General features: G+C 43.7%; 1 protein-coding gene across 1 annotated transcript; it reads right to left on the bottom strand.

Annotated features, from left to right (window-relative positions):
* Nucleotides 1-380: 380 nt before the first annotated feature.
* On the bottom strand, nucleotides 381-13,673 carry peli2 (pellino E3 ubiquitin protein ligase family member 2). The gene is made up of 6 exons (XM_049596063.1): nucleotides 13,347-13,673; nucleotides 8,195-8,324; nucleotides 5,750-5,851; nucleotides 3,846-4,043; nucleotides 3,509-3,697; nucleotides 381-3,318 (listed from the first exon to the last, which is right to left on the bottom strand). Exons 1-6 carry the CDS (start codon nucleotides 13,448-13,450, stop codon nucleotides 2,740-2,742), a joined length of 1,302 nt encoding a protein of 433 aa, XP_049452020.1. The 5' UTR covers nucleotides 13,451-13,673; the 3' UTR covers nucleotides 381-2,739.
* Nucleotides 13,674-16,075: the final 2,402 nt, after the last annotated feature.

The raw sequence follows: 16,075 nt of genomic DNA, 5'->3' as shown, positions 1-16,075 counted from the left end.
GGCCCCACCCATGTTTACCAAGGAGGAATGTTTGAGGCAGCTACTCTGCAGCTGTTACAGAACACGGTCTTAAGCAATGGGCACAGTGTTTGAGCTGAAAGTGTTGGAGAGGAATGCTACTGTACAATACGTGGCTTAGTACTTGACCTTGCTCAGCAGTTACATAAAATCTGACGATAGAAATGCTCTGTGGTGTGAGTGAAGCATAATGCTGCTGATACTTTTAAAGAATGCTAGGTTTGTTTCTCTTACGAAGGAACCAAAAGAAAGCAATTCAATGTTAAGGAGCCCTTGTAGGGATAGTTTGGGTCTTTTGAAGTGGGGTTATATCAGATACTCATCCACAGCCATTCCTGGCTGTGGATGAGTTATGTTACTTTGTTACATAAAGTAGATGTCATTCGGCACACCCCCAGTTTGGAGAAGCAGGCTGGATACCGACACAGAAGCTAAGCAATGTACTGCTGTGGATGGGGGCAGCGCAAAACGTATTTAAGCCATCTAAAAATATCAACATCAGTGTAATGTACGCTGTGTTTGGAACAATTTCACTGCTTTATGTTGACATGAGACAGCAGATTTCACGTGAACTCCCTCCCCTTCAGAACAGGCTTTCTGACACAAAAGCTAAAACACTGAATATACCCTTCATATAGCATACACATAAACTGTTAAAGAAGTCCATGTCGCTAGTCCTGCTGCTTCTCCAAAGTGGGAGCACGCTCACTGAGCTCTACTGTAGGTAATAAACCAACTATGGACAAGTACCCTATACAGCCGCACTTCAAGGTAGATTCTGCCCCTCAGTGATACCTCTGAGTTTTAGTTGTCATAATCCAACCTGAAGAAAATTCGAATGCTATGATAGGAGCGTTACCTTCAATGTCTTATAGTTTTAATGCTCAATATTTGCTAAACTAAAGGCAGGATTAATGCCTTCAACTACACTCTACATATGGGCACAGTCTGGTGAGCTACCATCACAGAAGAATGCACAGATTCGTCCCAGATTTTTTAGTTTCAATTGATCTGCTACTTTGTTTCCGGACAACTTGACTCATCCACACACAATAGAGTTTACCAAATTTGGCATAGCGTGTGATAATATCATTATTCCCATGGAAGCTGGTTGCGAGCGACTGAACAGCCTTGACTGTAATCCAGAGCCGTCAACACTCCACCATAGCAGCAGTTTGGGTTTAGGGATTGTTTACAGAAACACTTTGGATCGGAGAGAGTGGTCGTTACATCTCGCGTGTGGAGGGGGAAAAAAAAACTCCTCCTTATATTTGGTATAATCTCTGGATGCTGCTGAGACTGTGCCCAGGTTTGACAGCGTACAAATCATTGGATCAGACCCAGCATGGGATAAAGCTAACAACAGTGCAGATTGAATACAGTACATGTGTGTGTGGGGCAGGGACACAGCTAGCTAGCAAGGTAGCAAGCAGGATGATGCATAATGGTAGTACAGTTCCAATGTTGTCTTTCACTGCGAATAGGCCGTCACCTTTACCTTTAACAGCACAGCCACTGAGAAAGCAAGTTGTATAATCGAAGCACCACCAGTGAGGAGAGTCGATGTATTTCAGTACATTCATTGTCAAACCCTGCGAGGTTGGTTTAATTCCTGTGTTCTCTCTGGTAGTGTTTTGGGTGGTGGGCGAGATCATAGAAAGGGGATTGGGGTGAAATGATGCAGGGCGATTTAAACAAAGCCCAAGGGCACCCACACGATCCAACCCACACACACACAATCACACACGCATGCACGCACTCTCAAACATTCTCACACACACATTATTTATGCAGGAGAAAAATATATTAACATTTGCATTACAAAACAGTACAAGGGCCTCAGTGTAGTAAAATACGTCTTCTGTCAGATAAAAATGTGTTGAAGAATCCATGTGGGCTGTCGTTTCCTCACGTATGCAAAACTATCTCTCCCTTTGCCTTCGACAAAATATCTTTTCTCGTTTATTAAAAATATTCCCACCGTTTAATGGGATTTGAGGCACTGGATTATATCTCTGTACACAAAAAGTCTTTTTTCCCCCCTCTTCTAAGTTTGTTCAGCAAATGGAAGCCAAAATCCGGAGAGCTACATGATCTAGATGCCATTAGGGGGTTCAGGGCTGACAGCAATGGGGAGCACTTAACTAGTAAGCCATTAGACCCCAAGTTTCTCCTGGCTTCTCTCCCAGCCAACAGTCCAGCTGTCTGGCTCTGTAAAAACTTTGTCTTATACCCTCCAGGAATTGAACTATACCTCCCCCCCCCCCTTTCTTTCCCAATAGAACCAAATACACCACTGTTATCTGGTTCAGTCTGATTCAAGAGTAAAATCATTTCATTCCTTCTACAAATTTAAATCCACGGCTCTCTGATGGGAAACCAGCAGCCATTGTAGTTTAAAACAGTCTTTTTTTTAAAGCAGTTGGTTTGCAGGACAGCTGAAACAGTATTTCATTCTGGAGGAGCAAGGCATCTGTGGTCCAGTGTGCTCCACGTCTCTGTATCCCACAGTGGCCATCCACATAGCCACAAGAGGCCCTGAACAATCTGTAATGGCTCTCTGTTGTGCAGAATCCACAGTATATGACCAGAACTCAAGAAGACTTGCTCCTTTCCACAGCTGGCTTACACGAACAAAAGAAAGCACAAAATAATCTGAACAGTTTCACAGCATGTTGGCATTCCTGTCTAATCTCCTCTGCCAGAGCAGGACCTGTTAGCTCAGTCCACCGGGCCCTGGAAGATTAGCTTGGAACAGCCCTGAGTGAGGCTGAGCTGGGTGGCACAGAAGGGGCAGGCGGCATGGAAGGCGTGGGTGCCGTGGGGCAGAGGGATCTCCGCCCAGTACTTGACCGATTTCTCCGAACACACGTGTCCGCATGGCACAAAGGCGTGAGTGGGCGCACCTGTGTCCACGTAGAAGGCGGGCTCGCAACCCAGCCACAGTGGCACGTAGGGCCCCACCACCCGGCACATGGGACACTCTCGCTGGGTGTTGGGCTCGTGCTCCGACCGGTGGCCCCAGTTGTGGTAGCCGTGCACGTGGCCGCAGGCCAAGTAGACCCAAGGCTGCTTGTCTTCCAGAGAGGAGAGGGCGCGGCTGCGTTGCATGCTGGGGAAGGCGAGCGTGTTGAGACCTACAGGGCACTGGGGACGTGCTGCGTTGATCTCCTGCCTGAGAGCCTCCAGATGCTTTTGGGTGGGAGTGTGAAAGAGGCCTTCCGCAGTACGCCACAGCAAAGTGGCTCCGCATAGATCCACCAGGGAGCCGTCCTGCAGGATGTTACTCTCATGCTCCACCTGTAGAGGGTGATGTAGCAGACACACGTTTAGTTTCACTTAGCTAAGATTGCTTATGTCATGCATGTAACCCTCATAACCATAATCTATTTGTGAACTAAGAAACATCTGCTTATTACTACATCTGCTTCATAGAAGTCACAGTCACGCTTCTGCTATATACATGTGGTGTCTGTATGGAGCTACTGACCAGTTTGCCTGGGGTCTGTGCTGAGCGAGTCTCTCTCAGGGTGTAAACGTCCCCACAAACAGAGATCTCCCTCCATACACCAGGCTTTGACTCCTCCGTGAATCCACCCCTAGGATGCATCACCAGCACGCCGTTGGTTGTTAGTCCGTCCATGTGGCCGTCAGGGTTCTTCCATTTTGCAGCTTTCTCCTGTGGGTGAGACGAAGCATGTATGCAAACTGATCTGCTGTGTGGAGGTCCACTTTGTATACAGCAAGATTTACAGGCACAAACTCGACATCCCACCTTCCATTAAGACAGAGGTGTGAATAGAGATACAGTATATCACAGTAATTACCCCAAGGAAGATGTTTTTGGAAGAATCAAAACCTGCTGCGTAGATGCGTGCGGTGAACGGTGGGTTACGCTCGCAGACAACTCGGCAGGCAAAACGAGAGATGGTGCTCTGTGTGATGGGAGTCTCCTCTCCCTCCTGGCCGCCTGCTACTGTGTCAGTCACCACAAAGTCTATGGGACTCTCAGTGGAGCGCCCGATCTACAAAGCAACACAGTTATTAATCAATACCATGCTGTAATACATTATCGTTTCTTGTGATCCCTTGTCATATATTGGCATGGGTGAAAAGAGGTTTCTTTTTAATTCACTGCAGACATTTGAACTGAACTGTTCTGCTTCCCGGCAGTTCTGCCTTTTGTAGCAGTTTGATATTTGAATAATGGCAGAGAAGATCATGTTGCTGTGTGTGTATCAAAGTGTGTCGTGTCTCAACGTTTTCTACCAAAGTTTCATACAGCGGTGTGCTGTAGACAATCCAAATTTCTTTTGCCTTTTTTCTTTTTCAAAAATAATATCTCAAGGTTATTCTAAAGCAGGGGTTCAACAATGAAAAAAATGTCCAAACAGATCTCAAGCTGAACAAGCAAAGGTAAAAATAAGCATTTCCCTGTTTCATTTCCTCATTTTTTTCCCCCCATCTCAAAATTTGTGTCTTGTGTTTTTTTAATAGTTTCCTCTCCTCTGCTGTGCCCGTGTTTCTATTTATTCAGTGTTGTTCTAAGACACATGGACACAATACAGGGCTGGATGTGAAACACGTGTCTGCAGTGCTGACTTCCCTCTGGTCATTGTCTACATGCTGTATGTTCCAATTAATGCTACAGACAGGACATATGACAGGACACATACAGGGCACATGTACTCACTGGTGTAAGGGAGTGTAGGATTAGGGAGGGGAAAACAACTAAATGTGCACAGATTTTTTAAGGCGTAGCTGCAAATATTCTTGTAGAGCTTAAAAGTTCAGTCAATTTAACCATTAGTCAAATTCACAGAGAATCAAGGGGCAACTATCTTGATAATTCCTTCAGTGTCAAGTCAATTTTCAAGAATAAATGTTAAACATTAGCTAATTATAGCTTCACAAATGTAATGTTTTGATGCCTTTCTTCATCATATATAATATATATAGATATTTTTTAAGTTTGGAATGTAAAAAAGTACAGTAAAACTAGCTATTTGAATAAGGGCTGACGGATTAATCAAATGCAAATCAATATCCCAGTGTAAGAGAAGCAGAGATTTTTTTGATGCAACGCAATTTAACCAACCAGAGGGTTAGAACCATGTGACCCTGTGGGCTTCACGTGGACACATGCTGCCTAACACTCCATGTGACATATGCAAAGAAACTAGAGGATGAAAACAACTTGAAAAATGTCATGTGCAAGCTTGATGCTCACAGCACTATTGTGTAAAAAAAAAGCCACATGTTTACATACTACATTGTTATAAGAGAAGTGTAATGTGTGCGTAGAGGGTCTGGCTGAGAGAGAGAAGGTAGATGAGCTCAGAGCAGACAGGTCCTGGAAATCGGAGCAGAAATGAGCGGTAAAGTTGTGAAGTGGTGGTGAATGTACAGTGAAGGTTTCAGTTTGTCCATGTGCTGCAACTCAGACCAAGTTAAGTTATATATAGATATAGATATAGATATAGATACAGATAAGTAAGAAGATAAAAGGAAGAAAAGAAACTTAAAATATAGCAAACAAATCATAATCACATTATTGGTCTTAAAAAATGCAATTAGATCATTTTCCCATATCGCTCAGCCCTAATTTGAATATATCCCCTTGGGCTCTGGGAAATTAAAATGAATCAATAATAAAGGTAATTGTTAGCTGCAGCCATAATCAAAAGTTGTTAATTCAACAGGTTATTCAAAACACAACAGTGTCATTTACCTGAAACATGTCTGTGTCTTTGTCATGGCTGTACTCCACCACTACTGTATGGTTCCTGGACAGTGTGTAGGAGATACTGTGTTGGCCTTTACAGCTCACAGCCTGAAATATAACAAGCAACTTGTTACAAACATGCTACACATTGTGATGCAATATTAACCACACAAAAATTACATGTTTTAAAAATGTATCACAGGCATACCAACAACAAGGGAGTGTTTTATTGTTTTGTGTTATCGTGAAGTCAGGAGAAGTCTTTGATGTCTTGGTCTGTGGTTTTAATACCGGATCGGAGAGTGCCAAAGGTTCACAAACAGGAGTGACACAACCGTGCCTTATGCAATCATTGCATCGTTGCCCAGGTTAAATTACAGCTCAGGGAAAAACAAATCTCACTATTAAAATGCATGACATTGATGCGTCACATCCTAAGAGTCAACAACAATGTGCCTGTTGGGAGAGCATATATATTTGTCCTCATTTCCACTCTGTTTTTAACAACAACAAAAAAATTCCAGGCTTTTTATTACAGTGGATTATTATGGTGTTTTTACAGTATACTTTTAAAAATATTTCTTCATTGTATTGCCTACAACCAAAGATCTGTGGCAAGAATTTCTGGTAGGGGAACAGAAAACAGCGTGTAAAGTCACACTTCCATGACAGTGACCATAAACTGCCCACTGGCCTCAGTTAACATGGGCTTGCCTACCAGCTGAACTGCCTCAGAGTTAAAGCCACTCAGACCCAGCTCCCATCAACACTTTACCACATGCCACTATCATCACGCTCTAATCTGCGGATTTCCATTTTCCCCAAACAGCCCCCCGCCCCCCGCTTTGTCACGTGCAGGAGGGAAAGAGGGATAGAGAAAGTGGGTCATCAGCACGACCACACTCTGCTGTAACATCAGAAACAGACGGGTACAAATGTCATCATCGCATGTAGCCTTGTCTCGACTGCGCCGCTACAAACAAATGGTGCTCCACCTGTTCTACGGCTAAAAGAAGTTCATGCACGCTCCGAACGGAAATGTATATCTTTACAAGCACAACACCACCACTCCTTAAATGTCACACACGCCCTCCCTCGGTTGAAGGAGCGAAAATAAAAACACAGCCACGAGCCATGCAGCCCCCCCAAAGGAAGGCCGACGTGAAACAATCACACTTGCACAAATGCAGTAATTGAGATCAAGTGGGGGAGATGAGAAAGCAGGGGCAGGATCTGAATAGGAGGCTGGCAGTGGCATCATGGGAGCTCCTCATTATCTGTCATGAACACCAGAGTGTGCACAGACACGTGAGCGTTCCCTCTCAGCTTCAGAGCCACAGAGCACTCTCAGTTCATTCGTATGAGACTGCGACACTGCGAGGGAGCGGGAAAAGGCTGGGGGTACTGCTGTAGAAAAGAAAAGAAAAAAAATGTGAGGTGGTTTGGTTTGCTTCTTGCTCAAAAAGAAGGCTCTCCTTTAATCAAGCTCACCACCCTGCTTGTCCCTAAAGGAATGGCTATATTTGACCGTGTGTACAGCTGGGAGCGCAGGGTCAGGCAACTGCAACAACTTCCTCCTCAGTTCAACCTCCTAATCCCAGGCCTGGTGACGGGGTGGCAGAGAGCAACAGTGGTGAAAGGGGAAGAAGGTCACAGCAGTTCCCATCTCTAAAACAGTCTGCAACTACTTGTGTAAAGGGCACTCTTTGCTCAGTTGAGCTGTGCGGTAAAAAAAAACAACCTAGCAGGAACATTAGGCCACATTTCATAGACCACTGTGACACAACATTCAGCTCAAACTCGAATGGAATGATGCACAATCTCTCTGCGAAGAACAAGCGTCTGTCACAGAAAAACCTCTGAGCTGATATCAGGAGTCAGGTTCCACAAGGTGAGAGTAACCTGAACCAGAGGGCTTTTAGCCAGTGAGCTAAACTCCCAACAAATGTCTGGAATATCGGCCTCCGAGAGGTGCAGAGGTAAGCAGGTCCTCTAGCTTGTTTAGCAGTTTTGCTTGGGAACCAACGGCAGGAATGCAGGGAGGCAGACGTGTTATACTGGATGAGGCCGTTTCTGGCAGGCGCTCCAGTGCAAAGAAAAGCTATGAGGCCCAGCAAGGAACTACGGTTATTGTACTGGAAATGTCAACATTAGGGTCTGCCAACAATAATGTAAAGGAGTTCACGGCACGTTCCATAAGCTACTGAAATCACTGAGAAACCAGTCGGTTGTGTTTTTCCAAGACTTTCCTTCAGCTGTGATTCCCTTTAGCCTAAATCTGCTGAGTTTACTCACAACTAGAATTCACAACTGCTTAAGTGCATTGACAAAATGACTCTAACGCTCTGTCTCAGTTACTCAGTTACATGCTTATATACATTTGTCTAAAATACACATCAAAATACAAGCAGACAATTACGTTTAATAAATTATTCACTCTCTGATCTGTACCTTGCTGGCCTGGGGAGTGTTGAGGATGTGCACAGTGCTTGGTTTAACACCATTGGCTTTGGTCCTCCTGTATAGCGCAAATCTGCTTTTCCGTCTACCCCGATCTCCATTGGGCAGAGAGCCATTGTACCTGTCACGAAAGAGGTGGAGGGAAAGGACAGAAAATAAGCAAAACTGTTAAGAAATGTTGTGAAAATGCAAGACGTTTTTGTAGCTGCAAAAAGATGCGTCTAATGAGATTTACAGGGTAAATTGTTGTAATCACATGACAAGTAAACACAGAGAATTAGAAACATTTGCGTGTTTTGAAAGGGAGCTTTGACCATGCATTACATCACTTGCAATCTAATGCACCCTATTAGCAATCTAAGCGTTACCTTGGATAATGTCTCTTATTACATAATGCACTCTGGTACTTGTGATTTCGGTGTGCCAACTCTGTGTACTGCAGCTGTTCTTTTGCTGTGTCCCAGACAGGAGCAGGTTTTAAGATGCATGTCAGGTTTGCTATCACTTTGGGAACGCACAGTCTGGGTGGAGAACAGACTCACATGACTGAAACACGTCCTCTCTTAGCTGTTTTTTTTACACTGATACAGAAAGCTCCAAGATATCAATTTCAAAGCCTCAGCACCACCAGAAGAGAACCTGAGAGCGTTCTCTGTTTTCACCTCTCAATATCAGTTTTGCCCCTCAGTCTGCTCTGAGGCATCTAGCCTAGGCAGCTCCTTGTGAATGAAGGAGCCCCTTCCGGTAGGACTGCTCCTCTCCCCATCCACCAGCTGGTTCCTACAGCTGGGACACCCCATGCTCTATTCCCATCCAACACACAGACCTTCTGTCACACACTCACATGTAACCACGGTGTGCTGAACAGATACTTTGCACAATGCAAATATTGCTACCAAAAGCCTCAAGTTTGCATAGCAATGCATATCATGGAAAAGTTAACTCTACCAACCGCTACACAATCCGATGTTTCTCCTCTTTGTTCCAACACAAATGCAACAGTAGCGACAACAGCCCCCTCCCCTACCTCCCTCCAAAGCTAGCCCACCTGTCCCATGTCTCCACACGGCTGGCCAGGCATGGAAACACATGGTCCCAGTCAGCACAGTGCACAAAGCTGGCCTGTAGGACAAGCCACCCACAGAGAGCTAGAGAGGCACTGATCATACTGTGGAAGGTACTACAACTAATACACCGAAAACAGGAGGAAAATGACATTATAATTGTGGATAATAAATAATTGTATGAGGGTTTTAAAATGTGTAGAAGTTAGGGATGTTCCTAACAACGTTTACCAACCCAAATTTTGCATAATTTGGTCTATAAGGATAAACACTGTCCGAGCAAATATTGTATATACTGTAAGAGCTATTTGAAATCGTTATTATTGTATTTTAAATGCAGCTGAAAAGTGTAGCGCTTTGCACCGTGTGTTATAAGCATTGCACATTATCCTACAAAACATGACGACTCGAGTTGACAAATAACACTCGTGAAAACAATATTCTTCAGGAAAATAAATCTTTAGGAAATGTGCCTGATTATGTGAACGCAATCACATAAAATAATACTACTTTTAATAATAAGTTTAAGGGACTAGCGAGGGTAGCAATGTTTAATCGACTAGCCCAATCCACACATCCCTAGTAGAAGTGTACCTCTAATGTTAACTATTGTTTAATAGTGGTTTTCTTTCAGATGTTGCTTTAAAAAGACTCACTCTGGTGAAATGTTACAGGACAGAGAGCACATCAGAATTAAAGAATCCTTTGGTCCTATGTGGCCTTGATGAAAAGCAGATTCATATGGAACAGAGATACTGACGATCTCATTAATAAACACACTTTTGAAGCTAATTTAACAGTGTGCCGACTCTATACTCCAATTTCCTTCGACCTGTCCCAGAAACTCCCCACCTAAATAAAGAGCAGCCAGGCCTATATGTCATTCAGATTCCTACTGAGTCTGTAGGGGGGGCTATCTGTTGGATACCTGTGCCTGGATGTCTCACATACAACACACAATAAGATGATATGCAGCTTAGCATTTGGCCACGATGAATTCTAACCGCAGAATATACCCCTGGCTCTTTGAGAAACGCCACACATACCTTCTATTATTCACCATTACATTGAGGAACAATATTCTGTCATCTAGAAACCGCCACCGTCACATTAGCTAGGACAGGCTTTTTAAAGCTGCGCTCCAACCAATTGTGATCGCTTTCCCTTTTGACCTGTGCCAGACAGACAGCGGATTTACCTTCCAATACTTAGGAGCGGGGATTAGAAGACTCTGGCGTATCACCTATCCTCCAGGGTTGCACTAGGGAGCCAACAGCACCTCCTACCTCTTATGCTAACATGAAAGGCTAATGTTGAGCAGAATGAGGAGGAGATATGATGAGTTGTTATAACCCTCATTAGCATGACACAGACGCAGGGTGGCCTTAAAGGGTCACAGAAAATGGCACAGGGGTTAGATGATGCTGCAAAGTACGACTGCGGGCTATTAGTGCTTCAGATGGGTCAATGTAAACTGTGCGAATGCATCAACAGTACATCATCGCTACATGGGAGGCAGCCAGATGGCACAGAGAGAGAAGAGCATCCGTCAACTGAGATTTAGGCTGCCATCGCCTTGAGTATCCATCTGACGAATATCACCCTGTACAAGACACTGACACCACACCAGCTCCAACTTCACTCTGACCTTGTTGTGGAGGTGAGGAATGTAAAGGATAACTCTTCTCTTTCTCGGATGAATGGGATTTCTATTAAAAAAAAAACACTGCATCTCAATTATCTGTGCCAGTTTGTACCAAGGATGTCCCCGAGTTGATTTGTACACTTCCTTTACCGAGCCGTTCTTTAGGGAGAAATGTACAAAGTTCAATCAATAGGCCCAGTCTCCCAGCCACAATGGACAGAGGAAGCTGAGGAGAGGCAAAGGCTCAGTCCTGATCAATCCATCCTTTCATTTCCAGGATACCCCCACAGCTACTCACCCCCCCTCCTCACTGACCAGCACCAAGCCAATCCGCCCAGGCAGAGATGGGGGGCAGCCATGCAAGTAATAAGAGCCACCACGGTCATGGCAACACACCACTGAGGGAACTGCTGCTCAAACAAGCTTTGTTCCATGCTGTCAGCTATCTTGTCTACCATCAGTTTTATCAGTGGGATGTGATGTCATGGCAGTGATTATACACCCGTCACATCTGATTCAAATATGTGTCTTTATGTCAGGGGAGAGAACAAAAGTATCAGCTTCAAACATGCCACATGTTCAGCCTGGGGTAATAAGCAGTCAGCACTTTTTGTCCCTTATAATAAGCAGTATGGCTGTGAGTGTATGGGTGGAGGGCAGGGGACTAAACCACACTCTACCATGCTCGGCATATATAAGCATCTCATTTCAAGTGCTTCAAACAAACATTATATACATGTAATTTCCACAGCACAAACACCTTAAAATGCTCATTTAAAGTGAGTTGCAGGCACTGGCCAAAATCCAATCACTGATGACACAGCAGGTGTTTTCCATCATCATCTGAGGCAGCTGTTTCCTCTGACATTTTATCAATATAAACATGATTGTTCAGAATGATAGTTGGCTGCAGTTTCTCCAGAAAAAACACAGTTGTGGTTTTGAAATAGTTCTGACACAAACAAAGAAAAAGCCACACCAGTTTTTACTCAGAGGCAGGATGGGACACGTATGCTAATGCTACTATAACTACTTTGTTTTTATAGTAGCAACAGATTAGGGCTGGGCATTGTCTGAAAATGTGAAGTGGCAATATGATAATTTCAGGAACAGTGCCAAAACTATTGAAACCTTCTTCTACTTTTTCATAAATTTAGCAAACAAAGCCAGAGAACTCACATGTAAAATGCTGTCTAAATACACTAGAAGAACTTTCCTACAATAAAGTAGACTAAAATTGACAGGTTTTTAATCAGGATTTATCAGTAAACAAGATCTGATGCCAACTGTGACTTTCCAGCAGGTCTGACACAAATAAACGATTAGCTGATCAATTAATTGGCAGCTTTTTTGATAATCGCCATTGATGATTTAAGTCATTTTTTTCAAGTAAAAATGCTTAACAGGGATTGGTTACACATGTTTAATTTGCTAGATTAGGTAAGAACAATTTATGCTTACCAATTAATCCACTTTTCCCAGTTTACATGGATATTGTGATAAAAATTTTCACGTGGTGATGAAAGACATTATCCACATCCACCACTCCTAGCTCATGTTGGTTTTAAGATGTCCAAAAGCCTTTTAAATGTGTGGTAAAAGCCCTTAAGTGACCATGTGGACAGCAGACATTCGTAAATGGAGAGAAATAAGCTTTATGCTGGCATAATCAAGGTGTGATTTCAAAGAACTGAACCTAAGAATGACCTGTGTGCCAATTTGGGCATCTTGGAAATTAAGCAAACCCTGCCCTTGTGCGTCTAACTACATCAAGTGTGTGTGTGTGTGTGTGTGTGTGTGTGTATTACAGATGTAAAGTAATGCGGTTTAAGCCACAGATAGTTTTGAAAATAGGAAGAACCCTGGGGGCTGGGGGAGGGGACCATCACCACTTCCGAATTCCTAAAACCCCATGAATCCAACTTTAAGGTAGCAAGGAGGGAGCGCTTTGGTCAGAGTTGCTGAATATGGGGTTCATTTCACCCAGGTTTCTTTGGTTGTCCTGAACGCATCTATTTCAGTGGATGTCGGTTGGTTCAAATGAAGCAATACTGTTGTTTCTTTCCCAATGATCACACACTGAAACATTGCCATCAAGTCGGCGTAACGAAAATGTACACATTTCTGATTGCGCACGTGTCTGATTAGTGGAGTAACGTGAGCGCGTGAATCTAAACTGGGCTTGACGATTTTCCTGAATATACCATAGAGACGTATCTGTGTGGGCTACAAGTCGATGTTTGTCTCAAATAAAACCACATTACTGAACTTCACACCTTATTTTCGCAACTCACGTCGCTCAATTAGCCTAACGTTACCTACGTACGTGCCTTCTCGTGAGACTTCGAGGTAAATACTCGCCTTCACGTAACCGTAGAGGCGACTATAAAGTAAAGTTAGCCCAAAATATATATGTCAGAAAGGTGAAACTTACCCCAGCACCACCAGCTCCCCGTATTTCACTGGGTCTTTGGACGGGGCGCAGTGCTCCTCCTGGCTTGACGAAAACATGAGGCTTCTGGCTTCACTGTGTAACATTAGCTATACAGTACTAACAGCGGCTCAAAAATCACGGGGAATTACCTTCAAAAAAACACGACGGGCTCTCATTTCAGATCATATATCCAGCGGCATATGTCTCAGTGCCCACGCCAGTCCAGTTTTCTATAAATAAACTGGTCTCAAACTTCTTTAGCGTGACATGGCAAAATGTAACTTACTTGGCGGTTGAATCCGCTCTGAAGCAGATACAAAAACAGCGAGGAGCAGGGCCGGAACGTACCATTCTCTTGTTCTTTACTTTCTATAGGGGGTCTCCGGATTGAATATTTATTTAAAACCGTGTTTTTTAACCGAAATGTGCTATATAAAGCTATAATATTTATTAATTAAACTAAAGGGAGGCATTTTGCTTTACATATGTTACTGAACAAGCGACATTATCGTGCTTGGAGTAAAAATCTCCACCGTCTCCACCTCACATGGTCCATGGATCGCACCCTGTGTTATGTAAACAAAGAGTACAATCTGGGAATTCTTAAAGGGCTCATACTTTTCCTGAGAAGTTTCCAGTTTCCCATATTTAACGAGAGTAAGTGCTTACACACATTTCGTCATAACATCCTTCTAATGCGGGCATCGTATGACTCATTTCTTTTCCAGCACAATTCTATAAATTATCACATAATTTTATTAAATATAGCTGCTTCTGTGTTAAGTCAGACCTACAGAGAGCCTGCAGGAGGAGGGGCAGTAATAGGGGGGAACACATGGTGATAAAATAATCATGCTGGTACATTTCCTGACTCAGATAACATGCAGAGTGAAAGGATGGTGAAATCAGGTTTGCTTATTTTATTGATGACCCCCCCCGGGCCCTTTCAGGCGCCTTATTTGATTATGACTTTATTGCAGCTGGCTAATGCATGTGATTGTTTATGCCACCTAATGACCTGACTTTTATCTGCATGCCTGGGAGTTTTGTTTTCACATTAGCATTGCTCATATTGATCGTTTCATTTTGTCTAGCTTCCCATTCTCATCTTTCCTTTTGTTGGTTGCCAGCCTACAGGTATGTGCTTATTTCCTTCTGTAATATCTTATCAGTCACTCAGCTCCATGTGAGAAGATGCAAATCGGTCTAATGATAATAACACCAAGGTTAGTAATTTGCTTAATTGCTTCGTCTTAGAATGACTCACACACTGTGTAATGTAACCAAATGTCCACAGGTTGGATGTCAAGAACCCCTCAACCTACCTATATCCCACATGTGCAGTTGTTCTCACGCCTTTCTGATGAATGTGCCACTTCTCCACTTTTGTCTGGCAGTCTCATCAACATTTTATTGCCTCTGTCTTGTTTTCACAAGAACCTGCATGGCTGGAGGTGCCCTCACTGGTTAGGGGCCCATCGGTGGTGCTATTGCCTCTGCAATTATGGCCCTCTGTTTGAACTGGTGTTCAGTTTCAAAGCGCAATAACACTTGACACAAAAACAAAAGGTAGTAGGGGGTCGCTGGGGCCCGTGAACATACTTGCCTCCACACCCTTATGTACCTAAACTCTGCAGTACACCAAGATACACTGATGTGTTCTTCCATTTGTAGGCAATGCAACTCAGATTAATCCGTGGCATTTGTTGGTTCCGTTCATAGCTGCACATACTTGTCCATTAATAGTACAGAGGAGTGAACTTCAGCTCCTTCAGCAGTTGTGCACATGGATCAAGCTGCATTAGGCCTTTAACTACAGGCCTAGGGGCAGGACTTTAAAAACTGTGGGTATAATGAATGTTTACTGCTCTTTTGTGTCACTGTCTCTTTCCGCTTGCTTTCATCCACTGGGCATTGTCTGTGTAAATGAGCACTACAGTCTTTTTCTATGTCTGTCTGACTCACCCTCCCGCATGCATACACACACAAACACACACAGTAGAGTTGGGGGGGTGGGGATCAAAGGCTCTCTAGCACATACCACACTGATGGAGAGCAGATGCAGGGAGTGAGCTGCTTTGCTGAAGTTGTGCTGGCGTAGTGTGAGCACAAATCTATGTTTAGGAGGAGGAGTTAAATGTTACCAGGCAAGGAGCATGCCGAGCAGAGGCCTACCGCAACAAGCTCAGTTGCGCAATTGAGATCAACAGTGTGAACAATGATGACATAGGAAAGACAAAGCTCCTATTAACTTCCCTCACTGCTCTTTGGCAGGCTTTACACGTCAGACCTTCTAAGGAAGTCATGAGGCTATCCGTAAGTGTCTGTGACGAAGAGCAACCTCAGGCAGATTTATCACGTCTTTCCCCACAGTTTTAAATCTTCTGTCACTTACCCACACAGGATGACAGGCCTTCTTAAGAACTGAGACACATTATAACTGATAAAGATGACAGAACTGAAGAAAATGTTCCTCATCACATACAGTGAATTGATTGCAAACAGCTTGTTCATGTTACTCTGAGGGATCCAGACATTCAAACCAATGACTGTAAATCATGATTCAGCTAGGTTACAGAAGAAGACTGTGTACTTATGGAACAATAGCAGCCTCCAGCAGTGAGCTGTGAAAGGCACTCCCTGTTACCCACTTAATGACGAGTGTGTTAAAGATACAGTCACGCCGGTTTCGTCGCGAGGTTTCCATGAAGGTAAAAGCCAGATCTCCA

This window comes from Epinephelus fuscoguttatus, linkage group LG14 (genome assembly GCF_011397635.1).
Source record: "Epinephelus fuscoguttatus linkage group LG14, E.fuscoguttatus.final_Chr_v1".
NCBI classification, from domain to species: Eukaryota; Metazoa; Chordata; class Actinopteri; order Perciformes; family Serranidae; genus Epinephelus; species Epinephelus fuscoguttatus.
The sequence above is the reverse complement of the archived record's forward strand: the minus strand, read 5'-3'. Positions and strand labels throughout refer to the sequence as shown.

Excerpts from the sequence above, each read along its gene's own strand:
- peli2 (XM_049596063.1), bottom strand. The coding sequence starts at position 13,450 with ATGTTACACAGTGAAGCCAGAAGCCTCATGTTTTCGTCAAGCCAGGAG. Across the intron at positions 8,325-13,346 it reads GGGGAGCTGGTGGTGCTGGG|GTACAATGGCTCTCTGCCCA; the intron begins GTAAGTTTCACC and ends CTTTCGTGACAG. Across the intron at positions 5,852-8,194 it reads ACACTCCCCAGGCCAGCAAG|GCTGTGAGCTGTAAAGGCCA; the intron begins GTACAGATCAGA and ends GTTATATTTCAG.